The sequence below is a fragment of the Elephas maximus genome, chromosome 10 (assembly GCF_024166365.1).
Source record: "Elephas maximus indicus isolate mEleMax1 chromosome 10, mEleMax1 primary haplotype, whole genome shotgun sequence".
Classification (NCBI taxonomy): Eukaryota; Metazoa; Chordata; class Mammalia; order Proboscidea; family Elephantidae; genus Elephas; species Elephas maximus.
The window spans coordinates 54,134,931-54,151,584 of NC_064828.1; the positions used below are offsets into that span (position 1 = coordinate 54,134,931).

At 36.2% G+C, this 16,654-nt stretch overlaps 1 protein-coding gene across 1 annotated transcript in view; it reads left to right on the forward strand.

The window, feature by feature from the left end:
* LRFN5 (leucine rich repeat and fibronectin type III domain containing 5) overlaps window positions 1-15,765 on the forward strand; it is a 310,355-nt gene extending 294,590 nt beyond the window's left edge. Inside the window, exons 5-6 of the mRNA XM_049898642.1 lie at window positions 2,143-2,186; window positions 15,542-15,765. Coding sequence (XP_049754599.1) covers window positions 2,143-2,186; window positions 15,542-15,559 — 62 coding nt within the window. The 3' untranslated portion in view covers window positions 15,560-15,765. The remainder of the gene's footprint in view (window positions 1-2,142; window positions 2,187-15,541) is intronic.
* Window positions 15,766-16,654: the final 889 nt, after the last annotated feature.

Below are 16,654 nucleotides of genomic sequence, written 5' to 3' on the forward strand. Positions count from 1 at the left end.
ATACAATTTAAATTAGATAAGGTAACATTCATACTAAGGAGCCCTGGTAGCTCAGTGGTTAAAGTAATCAACTACTAACTGAAAGGTCAGCAGTTCAGAACGAACAGCAGCTCTGTGGGAGTCAGATGTGGCAATCTGCTTCCATAAAGATTTACAGCCTTGGAAACCCGATGGGGTCGCTATGAGTGGGAATCGACTCAAAGCAGTGGGTTTTGGGTGGAACATCCACACCATGGTCAATTTATTTCCTATTTTTTTTTTTAGTCATTAATGGAGTCAGGTAACTTGAGGTCATAGTAAGTTACTTGATGTTTGATTTAAGGTGCTTTGTAGACAAAAAAAAAAATTTTTTTTTTTTTGTAGACATATTTAACTAAAATGATTTTAGAATCTAAGTTTTTGAGCCATTTGTCCTATCCCCTCTGTGAGAACTCTTTCCTTAGACACCTAGTTTTTTCTTCTCACTGTGTCACTTCTTAATGACTACAAAATATTCTGGGAGGAAACAGAATGTGTGCTATGTAGGGTTATGTAAAGGTATTAAACATTTGTAGCAAATTAGAGTATACACAGGGACTTTGAAGACAGAATGCTTTCATTTAGTATTTTAATGTTTGACAGGATAATTTGGCATTTGCTATAACATGAGATCGTTTGGAGGGTACTGAATAATGGTTAATACTATAAAATGATTGCTTTATACTCTGTGTGGTGAATATGGTGAAATTATATTTCGTGTTTGGGATTCTTTTCTCCTTGATATATTTTTACATATTAATCATATGCAACTCTGTATGTGAAATGTTAACTTTGAAGAGGAAAAATGAATAGGAGCCTGATTCTCTTATTGAACTCTTAAAACAAAAGCACACTTCATATTCATAATTATTCAATTTAGTTACTAGAACAATATTTTTAATTTGGCATTTATAGTATTATGTACCAGGCCATAGAGAACTGCCAGGTATTATGAAAAGCAGTTACAATTAGCCCAAGACAGGGTAAGTTAAAAGGAAAAAAAAAAGTTTATATAAGTCTTTATAAAAAGGAAAATTATCAAGAATTCAGTGAGACAAAAGGACAAACATTATATGAGACCACTACTGTAAAAACTCATGAAAAGTTTTACATACAAAAAGAAACAATCTTTGATGATTAAGAGGGAGGGGGTGGGCATGAAAAAATGCTAAATAGACAATAACCCGGATATATTTTGGTGAAGGGTAAGACAGTACACAATACTGGGGAAGCCAGCACAACTTGTACAAGGCAAGGTCATGGCAGCTCCATGGACATATCCAAACTCCCTGAGGGACCTAACTGCTGGGCTGAGGGCTGTGGGGACCCTGGTCTCAGGGAACATGTAGCTCAATTGGCATAACATAGTTTATAAAGAAAATGTTCTACATTCTACTTTGGTGAGTAGCATCTGAGGTCTTAAAAGCCTGTGGATATTCCTCTGGTCTCACCCCTTCGGGAGCAAGGAATAATGAAGAAAACTAAAGATACAAGGGAACGATTAGTCTGAAGGACTAATGGACCATATCTACCACACCCTCCACCAGGCTGAGTCCAGTACAACTGGGTGGTGCCCAGCTATCACAGCTGACTGCTCTGACAGGGATCACAATAGAGGGTCCCGGACAGAGCTGGGGAAAAATACAGAACAAAATTCTAACTCAAAAAATTCTTACTCAAAAAGAAAGGCCAGACTTTCTGGCCTGACAGATATTGGAGAAACCCTGAAAATATGGCCCCCGGACACCCTTTCAGCTCATTATTCCTGAGATTCACCCTTCAGTTAAAGATGGCGCAGTGGTTAAAAGATTAGCTAGGCCCATAAAACAAGGCTAAAGGGGCACACCAGCCCAAGAGCAAGGACTAGAAGGCAGGAGGAAACAGGAAAGCTGGAATAGTGAACCCGAAGTTGAGAAGGGAGAGTATTGACATGTCATGGGGTTGTTAACCAATGTCATAAAACAATATCTGTACTAACTGTTTAATGAGAAACTAGTTTATTCTGTAAACCTTCATCTAAACTAAAATAAAAAAAAAACGGAGAGTGGGGAAAAAAAAAAGAATTCAGTGAGAAATGTTTTATGGTCTGTTTCTTTAAAAACGAACTGTTCATTTTATTCCCAGATGCTTTGCCGACTAATGCTGACCAGACTGTCCAGGAAACACAGGTAAGATTTTGTTACTTGTTGTATACCTCAGCACTTATGTGGGTATTATTAATTTACAAATGAATTTTTCATTTTTAGTTTGCTAGTTTGTGTAGCTTGCTGAAATTTTCTATTAAAACTTACTAAGAATGCTCAACAGTAAAGGCAGAAATTCATTTTGGTTAAGTGAATTTCTAGTTCCAAAATTTTTAAAAAATATTTCTGGTTAGCTGAATATTTATGATTTATACTGTAAGAAGTAAAAGTAGTATTGATAATGCTATATGTGACTTTGGAGTCACTCTGTAGTCACACATGATATAACATACATTTTTACAAATATTTCCAAATGTGAAGACAATAGCTTGGTAACTGTGTATTTATGCCTATCCCGACCTCCACATTCTAATAGGAGCTGCGATGATACATTATCCTCATTGGAAGCGGATGAACAGAAGTGTTTCACTGTTATCTCAAATGAATGAAGCAGCTCTGAAATGGAGCAAAAGACTATGTATGAAATATTCATAGTATTCCTTTCGGCAGCAACCAGTTACCCTTATGGAGTTTTTTTAAGTTCCAAATGAGTATTTGATTCCGGCATTTTAATTGGATCAGAAAGTGTGTTTGCAGAGCAGAACAGCACTTTAGCAATCTGTTCAAACAGCTGGAAGCAGCAGTCATTTGCTTAAGCGTTGGCACAGAAAAAAAAAATTCTTATAAAGTTCTAAAAAGGGCTGCGGATGTATTTGGGGTCTTGTTATTTAACATTTCATATCTTCAAGATAATAACTTGGTCAGTCTTTCAGATTTTTCCCTAATGAATTCAAACTTAAGTCTAGCAAAATGTTTTTCATGCATCATTTCTTCATTCAGTATAGGATCTCATTCTTATGTTGCAAAAGAAGACAGTGGATACGATCAGTAGTACAATGTCTGGCACATGCTTTGTTGTTCTATTTCATGTATATAATTGACCTGTATGAAGGTGCATTGTTTCTTACTCCCCCTTTTTTCTCTCTCTTTCTCATCCTCAACCAATTCTCTTTCTGTCTCTCTCTCCCCCTCTTCCTTTCTTTCTTTTTCTCTGTTTTTCTGTCTTTCTCATTTTAAAAAGCTCATTTAGCGTCTGACTTTATACATCTGCCAGGACTTAAATTTAGGATTTTTTTAGAAAGGAATTAGGAAGTAAATGTTTAATCCACCAGAAGCAAGATCTAGAATGATGTTAAATGCTGTATTAAGATTTGGAAGAAGAAGGCCAGTGTCTGTCTGAGTCATTTTTCAATTGACCAGTTAATGTAATTTCCAAAATGCTCATATTTCATGAAATATATTATATATTATTGTGTTTATTTATTTATTTTACCACATTGTTAGAGGTGGAATTTAGAGGAAAGTTGATCTCTTTGGGATTCTATGTACTACTCAACATTGCACAAGGTTTGCCTATGTGATCGATATCGAATATTTTTAATATAGACTTTTTTATCCTAAAGTAATTAAGATTAATTATGGAAAACTTTGAAAACACAGTAAAACAATAAAAAAGTAGTCAACCAGGCATAATCCAGCACTCATACACAAATACTCAGAATCTGGAACATAGTCTTTTAGTAAATTGCTATCTCAAAATATAATAAATTCATGTGTGTTTGTGTGTGCTTTTTTTTTTTTGTATTAAATTTACATGGAGAATATGTATATGTGAAATAGGTCACCTTTTTAAAAAAAGTTTAGGTTGAGTCTTTCCTTAGTTCTCTTTATGAAACAAATGATAACGTCCTAATGTCTAGAAACTTTCCTTCAACGCTTTGCCCGATTTTCTCTTCTTTTTACGGGCCTTAGTAAGAAAAAAAGAAAAACATCCACAGGCAAATAATGATTTTTTTTTTAATACTTTTTATTGAGCTTTAAGTGAATGTTTACAAATCAAGTCAGTCTGTCACATATAAGCTTATATACACCTTACTCCATACTCCCACTTACTCTCCCCCTAATGAGTCAGCCCTTCCAGTCTCTCCTTTCGTGACAATTTTGCCACTTTCTAACCCTCTCTACCCTCCCAGCTCCCCTCCAGACAGGAGATGCCAACACAGCCTCAAGTGTCCACCTGATACAAGTAGCTCACTCTTCATCAGCATCTCTCTCCTACCCATTGTCCACTCCCTTCCATGTCTGATGAGTTGTCTTCGGGAATGGTTCCTGTCCTGGGCCAACAGAAGGTTTGGGGACCATGACTGCTGGGATTCCTCTAGTCTCAGTCACACCATTAAGTCTGGTCTTTTTATGAGAATTTGGGGTCTGCATCCCACTGATCTCCTGCTCCATCAGGGGTTCTCTGTTGTGCTCCCTGTCAGGGCAGTCATCGGTTGTGGTCCGGCACCATCTGGTTCTTCTGGTCTCAGGATGATGTAAGTCTCTGGTTCCTGTGGCCATTTCTGTCTCTTGGGCTCATAGTTATCGTGTGACCTTGGTGTTCTTCATTCTCCTTTGATCCACTTGGGCTGACACCAATTGATGCATCTTAGATGGCCGCTTGTTAGCATTTAAGACCCCAGACGCCACATTTCAAAGTGGGATGCAGAATGTTTTCATAATAGAATTATTTTGCCAATTGATTTAGAAGTCCCCTTAAGCCATAGTCCCCAAACCCTCGCCCTTGCTCCGCTGACCTTTGAAGCATTCAGTTTATCCGAGAAACTTCTTTGCTTTTGGTCCAATCCAGTTGAGCTGACCTTCCATATATTGAGTATTGTCCTGCCCTTCATCTAAAGCAGTTCTTATCTACTAACTAAGCAGTAAATAACCCTCTCCCACCCTCCCTCCCTCCCCCTCCCTCCCCCCCCATAACCACAAAAGTATGTGTTCTTCTCAGTTTATACTATTTCTCAAGATCTTATAATAGTGGTCTTATACAATATTTGTCCTTTTGGCTCTAATTTCGCTCAGCATAATGCCTTCCAGGTTCTTCCATGTTATGAAATGTTTCACAGATTCGTCACTGTTCTTTATTGATGTGTAGTATTCCATTGTGTGAATGTACCACAATTTATTTAACCATTCATCCGTTGATGGACACCTTGGTTGCTTCCAGCTTTTTGCTATTGTAAACAGAGCTGCAATAAACATGGGTGTGCATATATCTGTTCGTGTGAAGGCTCTTATTTCTCTAGGGTATATTCCGAGGAGTAGGATTTCTGGGTTGTATGGTAGTTCTATTTCTAACTTTTTAAGAAAACGCCAGATAGATTTCCAAAGTGGTTGTACCATTTTACATTCCCATCAGCAGTGTATAAGAGTTCCAATCTCTCCGCAGCCTCTCCAACATTTATTATTTTGTGTTTTTTGGATTAATGCCAGTCTAGTTGGTGTGAGATGGAATCTCATCGTAGTTTTAATTTGCATTTCTCTAATGGCTAATGATCGAGAGCATTTTCTCATGTATCTGTTAGCTGCCTGAATATCTTCTTTAGTGAAGTGCGTGTTCGTATCCTTTGCCCACTTCTTGATTGGGTTGTTTGTCTTTTTGTGGTTGAGTTTTGACAGAATCATATAGATTTTAGAGATCAGGCGCTGGTCGGAGATGTCATAGCTGAAAATTCTTTCCCAATCTGTAAGTGGTCTTTTTACTCTTTTGATGAAGTCTTTAGATCATCTTTTTTTTTAGATGAGCATAGGTGTTTGATTTTTAGGAGCTCCAAGTTATCTGGTTTCTCTTTGTCATTTTTGGTAATGTTTTGTACTCTGTTTATGCCTTGTATTAGGGCTCCTAAGGTTGTCCCTATTTTTTCTTCCATGATCTTTATTGTTTTAGTCTTTATGTTTAGGTCTTTGATCCACTTGGAGTTAGTTTTTGTGCATGGTGTGAGGTATGGATCCTGTTTCATTTTTTTGCAAATGGATATCCAGTTATGCCAGCACCATTTGTTAAAAAGACTATCTTTTCCCCAATTAACTGACACTGGTCCTTTGTCAAATATCAGCTGCTCATATATGGATGGATTTATACCTGGGTTCTCAATTCTGTTCCATTGGTCTATGTGCCTGTTGTTGTACCAGTACCAGGCTATTTTGACTACTGTGGCAGTATAATAGGTTCTAAAATCAGGTAGAGTGAGGCCTCCCACTTTCTTCTTCTTTGTCAGTAATGCTTTACTTATCCAAGGCTTCTTTCCCTTCCATATGAAGCTGGTGATTTGTTTCTCTACCACATTAAAAAATGTCATTGGAATTTGGATCGGAAGTGCATTGTATGTATAGATGGCTTTTGGTAGAATAGACATTTTTACTATGTTAAGTCTTCCTATCCATGAGCAAGGTATGTTTTTCCACTTAAGTAGGTTCTTTTTAGTTTCTTGTAGTAGTACTTTGTAGTTTTCTTTGTATAGGTCTTTTACATCTTTGGTAAGAATTATTCCTAAGTATTTTATCTTCTTGAGGGCTACTGTGAATGGTATTGATTTGGTTATTTCCTCTTCGATGTTCTTTTTGTTGATGTAGAGGAATCCAAGTGATTTTTGTATGTTTATCTTACAACCTGAGACTCTGCCAAACTCTTCTATTAGTTTCAGTAGTTTTCTGGAGGATTCCTTAGGGTTTTCTGTGTATAAGATCATGTCATCTACAAATAGAGATAATTTTACTACCTCCTTGCCAATCCGGATGCCCTTTATTTCTTTGTCTAGCCTAATTGCTCTGGCTAGGACTTCTAGCACAATGTTGAATAAGAGCGGTGATAAAGGGCATCCTTGTCTGGTTCCTGTTCTCAAGAGAAATGCTTTTAGGCTCTCTCCATTTAGAGTGATGTTGGCTGTTGGCTTTGTATGGATGCCCTTTATTATGTTGAGGAATTTTCCTTCAATTCCTATTTTGCTGAGAGTTTTTATCATAAATGGGTGTTGGACTTTGTCAAATGCCTTTTTTCTGCATCAATTGATAAGATCATGTGGTTTTTGTCTTTTGTTTTATTTATATGGTGGATTACATTAATGGTTTTTCTAATATTAAACCAGCCTTGCATACCTGGTATAAATCTCACTTGGTCGTGGTGGATTATTTTTTTGATATGTTGTTGAATTCTATTGGCTAGAATTTTGTTGAGGATTTTTGCATCTATGTTCATGAGGGATATAGGTCTGTAATTTTCTTTTTTTGTGATGTCTTTACCTGGTTTTGGTATCAGGGATATGGTGGCTTCATAGAATGAGTTAGGCAGTATTCCGTCATTTTCTATGCTTTGAAATACCTTTAGTAGTAGTGATATTAACTCTTCTCTGAAAGTTTGCTAGAACTCTGCAGTAAAGCCGTCCGGGCCAGGGCTTTTTTTTGTTGGGAGCTTTTTGATTACCGTTTCAATCTCTTTTTTCGTTATGGGTCTATTTAGTTGTTCTACTTCTGATTGTGTTAGTTTAGGTAGGTAGTATTTTTCCAGGAATTCATCCATTTCTTCTAGGTTTGCAAATTTGTTAGAGTACAATTTTTCGTAATAATCTGATATGATTCTTTTAATTTCAGTTGGGTCTGTTGTGATGTGGCCCATCTCGTTTCTTATTCAGGTTATTTGTTTCCTTTTCTGTATTTCTTTAGTCAGTCTAACGAATGGTTTATCAATTTTGTTAATTTTTTCAAAGAACCAGCTTTTGGCTTTGTTAATTCTTTCAATTGTTTTTCTGTTCTCTAATTCATTTAGTTCCGCTCTGATTTTAATTATTTGTTTTCTTCTGGTGCCTGATGGATTCTTTTGTTGCTTACTTTCTATTTGTTCAAGTTGTAGGGACAGTTCTCTGATTTTGGCTCTTTCTTCTTTCTGTATGTGTGCATTTATCGATATAAATTGGCCTCTGAGCACTGCTTTTGCTGTGTCCCTGAGGTTTTGATAGGAAGTATTTTCATTCTCGTTGCAGTCTATGAATTTCTTTATTCCCTCCTTAATGTCTTCTATAACCCAGTCTTTTTTCAGCAGGGTATTGTTCAGTTTCCAAGTGTTTGATTTCTTTTCCCTAATTTTTCTGTTATTGATTTCCACTTTTATGGCCTTGTGGTCTGAGAAGATGCTTTGTAATATTTCGATGTTTTGGATTCTGCAAAGGTTTGTTTTATGACCTAATATGTGGTCTATTCTAGAGAATGTTCCATGTGCACTAGAAAAAAATTATACTTTGCAGCGGTTGGGTGGAGAGTTCTGTATAAGTCAATGAGGTCAAGTTGGTTGATTGTAGTAATTAGGTCTTCCGTGTCTCTATTGAGCTTCTTACTGGATGTCCTGTCCTTCTCCGAAAGTGGTGTGTTGAAGTCTCCTACTATAATTGTGGAGGTGTCTATCTCACCTTTCAGTTCTGTTAAAATTTGTTTTATGTATCTTGCAGCCCTGTCATTGGGTGCATGAATACTTAATATGGTTATATCTTCCTGGTCAATTGTCCCTTTTATCATTATGTAGTGTCCTTCTTTATCCTTTGTGGTGGATTTAAGTTTAAAGTCTATTGTGTCAGAAATTAATATTGCTACTCCTGCTCTTTTTTGCTTATTGTTTGCTTGATATATTTTTTTCCATCCTTTGAGTTTTAGTTTGTTTGTGTCTCTAAGTCTAATGTGTGTCTCTTGTAGGCAGCATATAGACGGGTCGTGTTTCTTTATCCAGTTTGAGACTCTCTCTCTTTATTGGTCCATTTAGTCCATTTACATTCAGCGTAATTATAGATAAGTATGTGTTTAGTGCTGTCATTTTGATGCCTTTTTATGTGTGTTGTTGACAATTTCATTTTTCCACTTACTTTTTTGTGCTGGGACGTTTTTCTTTGTAACTTGTGTGTTCCTCATTTTCATAGTATTTGACTTTATGTTTGCTGAGTCGTTACTTTTTTTTGGTTTTTATTTTGAGTTATGGAGTTGTTATACCTCTTTGTGGTTACCTTAATATTTACCCCAATTTTTCTAAGTAAGAACCTAACTTGTATTGTCCTATATCGCCTTGGTTCCCTCTCCATATGGCAGTTCTATGCCACTTGTATTTAGTCCCTCTTTTTGATTATTGTGATCTTTTACATATTGACTTCAATCATTCCCTGTTTTGAGCATTTTTTTTTTTAATGAATCTTAATTTGTTTTTGTGATTTCCCTATTTGAGTTGATATCAGGGTGCTCTGTTCTGTGAGCTTGTGTTGTGCTGGTATCTGATATTATTGGTTTTCTGACCAATTTCCTTTAGTATTTCTTGTAGCTTTGGTTTGGTTTTTGCAAATTCTGTAAGCTTGTCTTTATCTGTAAGTGTCTTAATTTTGCCTTCATATTTGAGAGAGAGTTTTGCTGGATATATGATCCTTGGCTGGCAGTTTTTGTCCTTCAGTGCTCTGTATATGTCATCCCACTGCCTTCTTGCCTGCATGGTTTCTGCTGAGTAGTCTGAACTTATTCTTATTGATTCTCCTTTGTAGGAGACCTTTCTTTTATCCCTGGCTGCTTTTAAAATTTTCTCTTTATCTTTGGTTTTGGCAAGTTTGATGATGATATGTCTTGGTGTTTTTCTTTTTGGATCAATCTTAAATGGGGTTCGATGAGCATCTTGGATAGATATCCTTTCATCTTTCATGATGTCAGGGAAGTTTTCTGCCAACAGATCTTCAACTATTCTCTCTGTGTTTTCTGTTGTCCCTCTCTGTTCTGGGACTCCAATCACACGCAAGTTATTCTTCTTGATAGAGTCCCACATGATTATTAGAGTTTCTTCATTTTTTTTAATTCTTTTATCTGATTTTTTTCAGCTATATTGGTGTCAGTCCCCTGGTCCTCCAGATCTTGCAGTCTGCATTCTAATTGCTCGAATCTGCTCCTCTGACTTCCTATTGCGTTGTCTAATTCTGTAATTTTATTGTTAATCTTTTGGATTTCTGAATGCTGTCTCTCTATGGATTCTTGCAACTTATTAATTTTTCCACTATGTTCTTGAATAATCTTCTTGAGTTCTTCAACTGCTTTATCAATGCATTCCTTGGCTTTTTCTGTAGATTGCCTTATTTCATTTCTGAGGTCATCCCTGATGTCTTGAAGCATTCTGTAAATTAGTTTTTTATATTGTGTATCTGGCAATTCCAGGATTGTATCTTCATTTGGGAAAGATTTTGATTCTTTAATTTGGGGAGGTGTAGAAGCAGCCATGGTCTGCTTCTATGTGTGGTTTGATATCGACTGCTGTCTCTGAGCCATCACTAAGATATTGTAGTGATTTATTCTATATTTGCTCACTGAGTCTTATCTTGTTTTGTTTTCTTTCAATATACGTAGATGGACTACTAGATTGCTCTGTCTTGAGTGTTGGAGCCCTTGGCTCACTTATGTCCTATTACCAGCTGGTTTGGGCTATTACCAGATATATAAGCCTAAGAGTCCATTCACTATTCTTGAGTAGAATCTGGTTTTGGGTCATCAAGGAAGTGATGCAGACTGTCACCTATCCACCTCGAGAAGTAGTGGTGAAAGTTGTGTGCACCAGATTCTAGTAGCAGCTGGGGTTCACACTCCAGGCTGGGCAGGATGCTGACAGGCTTCCCCCAAGTGTCAGTAAGGTAGGTGTGTCTCTATTCCTAAAGCACCTTCTTTGGGTGGGCTCTGCAGCTGTACCTTAGGCCCCCAATGCAAGTACCTCTACAGATTGGTAGGTGTCACCCTCCTTAGACCCCTAAGGCAGGAGGCTAGGTGGTCTGGGGGGAGCTTCAGCCCTCAGTTCCCTGTTGTGGGTCAGTGAGGGGTCTGTTGAATACGCAGAGATATCAGACCTGGGAAGCTTGTCTTTCCAGTAAATCCGCTAAAACAATTGCAGTCAGAACCCTATCAGAAATGCCTTTGCATTATAATAGCCGCCTTGTTCCCTGTAAGGATGAAAGCCCAAGGCTGTGGATCACGTATGCTTGGCTGGTTCTGGTTCTGTGTTTTTAGTCCAATTAGGGAAGGATTTTTGGTCCCTGGGTTTTTTGTAGTTGCTTCTCTCAGGCCAGGAGAATGGGTTAGGAAAAGACAAAAACAAAATGAAAGAAAGAAAAACCACAGAGCAGTTTACTTTCTGGCTCAGGAAATTCCAATGTTAATGAAGCCACCTGGGAAGGGGAGGGGAGGGTTCAGATAAATAGGAGAGAGTAGCACCCCGGAGTATAGACAAAGTTACTTATCTTGGTTGGGATGACTGTTTTACCTGAGATTCCCGAGGGGCGCATTGTCAACTGTGTGCGCTGGCTGGGTAGAGGTTGCCCCCGAGGGTTAAGCCCGTTCCCATGCTTGCGCTGTCTCAGAAGCTATGGTCAGTTCCTCCGCTCCCAGCCCAAAGCCCAGCGTCAAGGTTCCCCGGCAGGGACGCCACACTCCCGGCTCCAAAACCAGTCGCTCCCTCCCGGTGACTTCTCCTCCTGTCAGCTGCATCATTGCGCTCCCTGCCTGCACTGGCTGGGCTTCCCCCAAGGTCACTTCAGGGGGCTTGGGCTGCGCCCTGTGATTTTGCTGTCCCAGGATGTCATGCTCAGCTCCCCTGTGCCCAATCCAAAGCCCGGCACCAAGGTTTCCTGACTGGGGTGCTGGCTCCAGGCTCCGAAAACAGTCGCTGCTTCCCCATGGTTGTTCATTCTCAGTCTCTGTCACTCAGGTCAACTCTTTAAATCTGTGTTTGTTGGTTAGCGTTCGTAGATTGTCATGTATGTGATCGATTCACTTGTTTTTCCAAGTCTTTGTTGCAAGAGGGATCTGAGGTAGCATCTACCTAGTCAGCCATTTTGGCCCCCTTCAGGCAAAGAATAATTTTAACATCATTTAGTAGCAGATCATCTTTCGCTCATTAGGCAGCTCGTGCCTACATATCTATTCTCAGATTTGAGTTATTTCGTGACCTCAACATAACTATTCTTGGTACTTGGTAAATGATTTCGGCTGTAGCAAGCCTATCCTTTGTACAGCTGTCAGGAGAACCAATCCATGATGTCCTTCTGAAAGTGACTGTGACCTGTGTGCTCTTGGTCTTCTCAGAGACTTTCATGTTGTCAGGAGCATTTTACTGCCTGTGAATGAAATGAGGTTCAGACTGGCAGAAATCCCTGTGCTTACAGCTTCTCAGCCTTGTGTTTTCTGTAGCTAATCAATCTGAGGCTTCAGCTAGGATGATTTTTTTTTTTTTAATTCTTCTTCTGAGGATAGAGTTAAAAACACTTATTTCCATAACATTAGCTAGAATATTTCCTATACTGACTTTCTTGTTTTAGAAGCCTTCATGCACATGTATAACAATAGAATGAGCTTAAGATATTTGAATGTATTATATACAATCCTTACAGAATATGATCATATGATTGTAATCCCACTAATATGATTTGAAGACAAAGGAGAGAAAAATCAATGATAAAATTAATGATAATTACTCCATAAGTAAACTTTCCCTTACATATAAATTAACCTTATGTTTGGCAATGATTTTTTTTATGCTTAAAATCAACCTGGTGAAACAATAGATATGCCAGAGGTGACAGTTCAGATAGGAAGACTTGCCCAGTCTGCATTTATTCTGAAAATGCCTTAAGTAAAAGCATTGGCTGTATTCATACCAACAAACGTATATTTATGCGCTCTGTATGTGTGTGTGTGTATGTGTGTGTGCACAAGAAATACCATTTATGCCACGGGTTCTAACACTGGCCTTTTAGATAATTGCTCCCTGATTTTTAATAAATTTGACTGCCGATTATTCCATGTTCATTATTAGTCAAGGTATTTTAAAAATCTGTTTTTTATCATAAAATCTGTACTACAGATTCAGTAGCTATGAAAAGAGTTCTCTTAAACAATGTTAATATATAAAGGAATAAAAAGTTAATTAAAAACCCTGATAGAAAATAAAGAGCTACATTTAAGAACTAAGGAAAACACAAGGTTGAAAAGCATATGAAATAAGAGCCAAAAAGCAAAGCAAACATGTATAGATTATCTGAATGTATTTCCAATATTTTTTCAACAAAGAATGACTAATATAAATTATCTGATTTGGCAGTTTTTGTTCTATATGTTTTCCTCAAGTAAATTTTTAGAACAGGCATATAAATAGAAAAAACTTAATAACAAATAACAAACTTTTTGGCACATTTGATCATTATACCAAATCAGAAATAAAATAATAGAACCCTAGTGTCAGCAATGACCTTTAAAAATCGAATCCTTTTTGTTTGGACATCTAGCTATTTTATAACTATATAAGGTATAATTCATTCATGCTTATTATGTTCAGAGTAAGGGCAATAATAGCATTTTTGCCACAATTTGTTCAATGTCAGGAATTTCTCTTTCTTCTCTTTATGTTCCAGGTAGGTTTCATTTCCTCTTTACTTTGTAATACTGATAATAAGACTGCTCAGAGTGTCTTGTGTGACTTCCTTTTACTTTTAAATCAGGGCTATTACCAAAAGATCCTAAACCTACCCCAAATTAATTATTTTTTGTTCTTTTAACATTTCACCAAAATTATTAGTCTGTTGTCTTATCTTTGTGATGCTCTTGTAATTTTGTATTTTATGTTCAGGTTTTTATGGAATGTTTTTAAGAGTTTGACGTTTGCTAAGTAAATTTATGAAGTATTATTTTGCATATCCTATATAATATACAATTTTTTTTCTGCTTCATAATTTGTCACCATTTCAATTATTGGTAATAGTCTCAGGACAAAGAATTCCCACCATAGTCCCTGAAACAGACTGGTGTTTCCTCTTTTTCAAAATTAGTGGTCTGTCTATAAACTGTATTTCTACAGTTTGTAAATAAATACTATTCTGTGTAATGTGACGTTGAATCACATACCTTTTAAAATATGTCAAATTATAGAATCATTAACTTGATATTAAAATAGAGTTTGTTATTCTGGAAGGATTTATTAATTATAAAATCAAAGTAGTTTCATTGTTCACTATATTTTTTCTTCTACGTATTTTGAGGCTTTTACTATATTGCTACTTCCCGTATCTTGAAATTTGGTATAATATGTCTTTTTTCCACCAAAGAGGACATATTATTGAAAATACAAAAGGAACGTGTTGCTATTCAATATTATCAATATGAGCTATGCTATTTTAGTGATGTATGCCATTGTAAGCTAATGTGATTTTGCAATTTTTCCTTAGTATTTTCCAGGTAAAGTATGATAGTCATACCTATATTTTAAGGTGATTTTTTTTTTAATATCGTATATATTGGTCCCTTACCAGTCTTCAAATATTATGTGCATCCCTAATTATTTCTCAAAAATAATTACAACCAAAAATAACTTGAGTTGATTCAGTTTATGAAATACTTTGAAAATTTTCCTATAAAATCTCTATAGCATTTTATATGCCTTTATTACATAAAGTTATGCATTTAACTTTAATATATCCATTTAACTTTATCAGATAAAGTTATCCAAGTATAGTCTGCCTCACCAATTTGATTTACAGTATCTTAGTAATTAATTAGGAACCCACATCTGAAAAGTAGTTATGATTCAAAAGTAGTTATGATTCATTTGTGCCACGTGTTCTACACTCCCATAAATAAAGGTGTTTTTGAATGCTAATGAGAAACATTATTTCCATTTTGTATGTATAAAACCTTATATTTCCAAAAATGATTTTCCATATTTATCGAGGATAAAATTTATAGGCACGTTTTATATCCATGAGTACTGAGAACCCATAATAGAGGAAAAATATTTGCACAGTTTGTTATTTAAGTAGTTTTAAAATGGATTATGCTTAACTTTGGAGTGTATTATATTGTGAAGTAGTGTCACTTTTGACTTTTATTTTGTTCTCTGGGTCAAGAACTAATCAGTAGTGATAAATGATAGTCTTCATGGTCATTAAATGTATAATTAAAATTTTTATAATTTAATATCATATAAAACTCCTAGCAGAATATATATTTAAAAAATAGAGATCACTTAGCATTTAGAAGGGTTGAACGAATTTAACCTAATATGTTCATATTTTAAAAACCAGTATGAATATTTGTTAAAACTTAAATGGCATGAATATTTTTCAGTGCCATAAAATCAATATTTATGTTATCTCCACTTGAGAATGTAAATGCAAGAACCAAAAAAGGCATTCCACGATTTGGCTTTGAATTGTGTAACTATTAGGCTTGATGCCTTTAAAAAATGAAATTCTTTTATATATTTACAAAGTTTAAAATGCCAAGTAACATCTTAGGTGCTGATGTGCATGCCTGGGTAGTTTTCAAGGATGTCTCTGGTATTTCAGAACAAGAATCTCCTGCGTCGGTGCTTACAGTTTGGTAATTCTAGATTGTTAGAACAACGATCTTATTAGCTCTATGTTTTCTTTCTTTTTCTTTTTCTCTTTCTTTCCTTTCAGAGGCTGGAGTTAATCTGAAGAGCACTACTTCTTCCCTGACTCCTGAAAAAAGTTGCCACTGATATTTTTACTGGATAAAACTAAAAAATGTTTCAATTCACAAGGCTAAATGTTGAACTGGTGTCCTAGAAGAAATTTTCCACAGGAGCCCAAACAGAATTCTCCCATACTGGCAGAACTGGTTCCATCAGACCATGGATCATCCCCTTTAAAACCAAAATTTTTTTCTGGCCTACGAGTTTTTTTTTTTTTTTTAAAGAAAACACCCTCCATTGGCATCAAGTTCTGTATCAATCCATGTTACATTGCCATCCATGATTTAAAAGACTGTAGAATCTTGAATAAACTATATCACTTTAACAAATAAATGTTTTACTATGACCGAACGTGCACACTGCCTGATTTGTCAAAATATCTATTGCTTTACGTATGAATAGTGAAATGATGACTGCAAGAACTAATAATGCTATTTTACATTTAGGTAGTGGAAAAACCGTAAGGGATCACGAACTGCTTTATAGTATTGGAATTATTTCTTCCATGACTAAAGTGCACTCACTTCCCTGGGAGAGCAGTAGTTATTTAAATGGCTTTACAGCAATTACATGCCTCAGTGTAAGGCAGGAAGTGACAAGAAATCGCTTCTTCTAGTGGAACTTCAGAAAAGATCAAGGTAGGCCTATTGTAATTCCACATTGATTCATTGCTTCTCTGGAGAGCCAGAGCAAAAAGGAGTTTTAATAATCTCAGGGCTTATGCTTTATTATATAAGTGCCCATTTGACCAGTTGTGCACAATTCTATAAAGAAAGAAAGAAGAATATGCATCAGATTTAACACCCGCATATATGGGGCTATTTTTTGATGGCTAACAAATGTTAACACAGTCAAATATAAGTGGTATCCTAACATTTCAGAGCTGGTCCTCATGTCCAACTGGCCTAAGGTCAAATCCTAGAGAGTGTGTGAATTTGGCCAGTAATTTATCCACTTTTATCTTGCGTATTCTTATAAGAGTAATATTACAGTACAGTTTGAAAATATATATAAACTTATCCCAGTACCTGCAAAAGCAATGAATTCAGTATAAAAAATATATAGTAGTAGCCTTGAA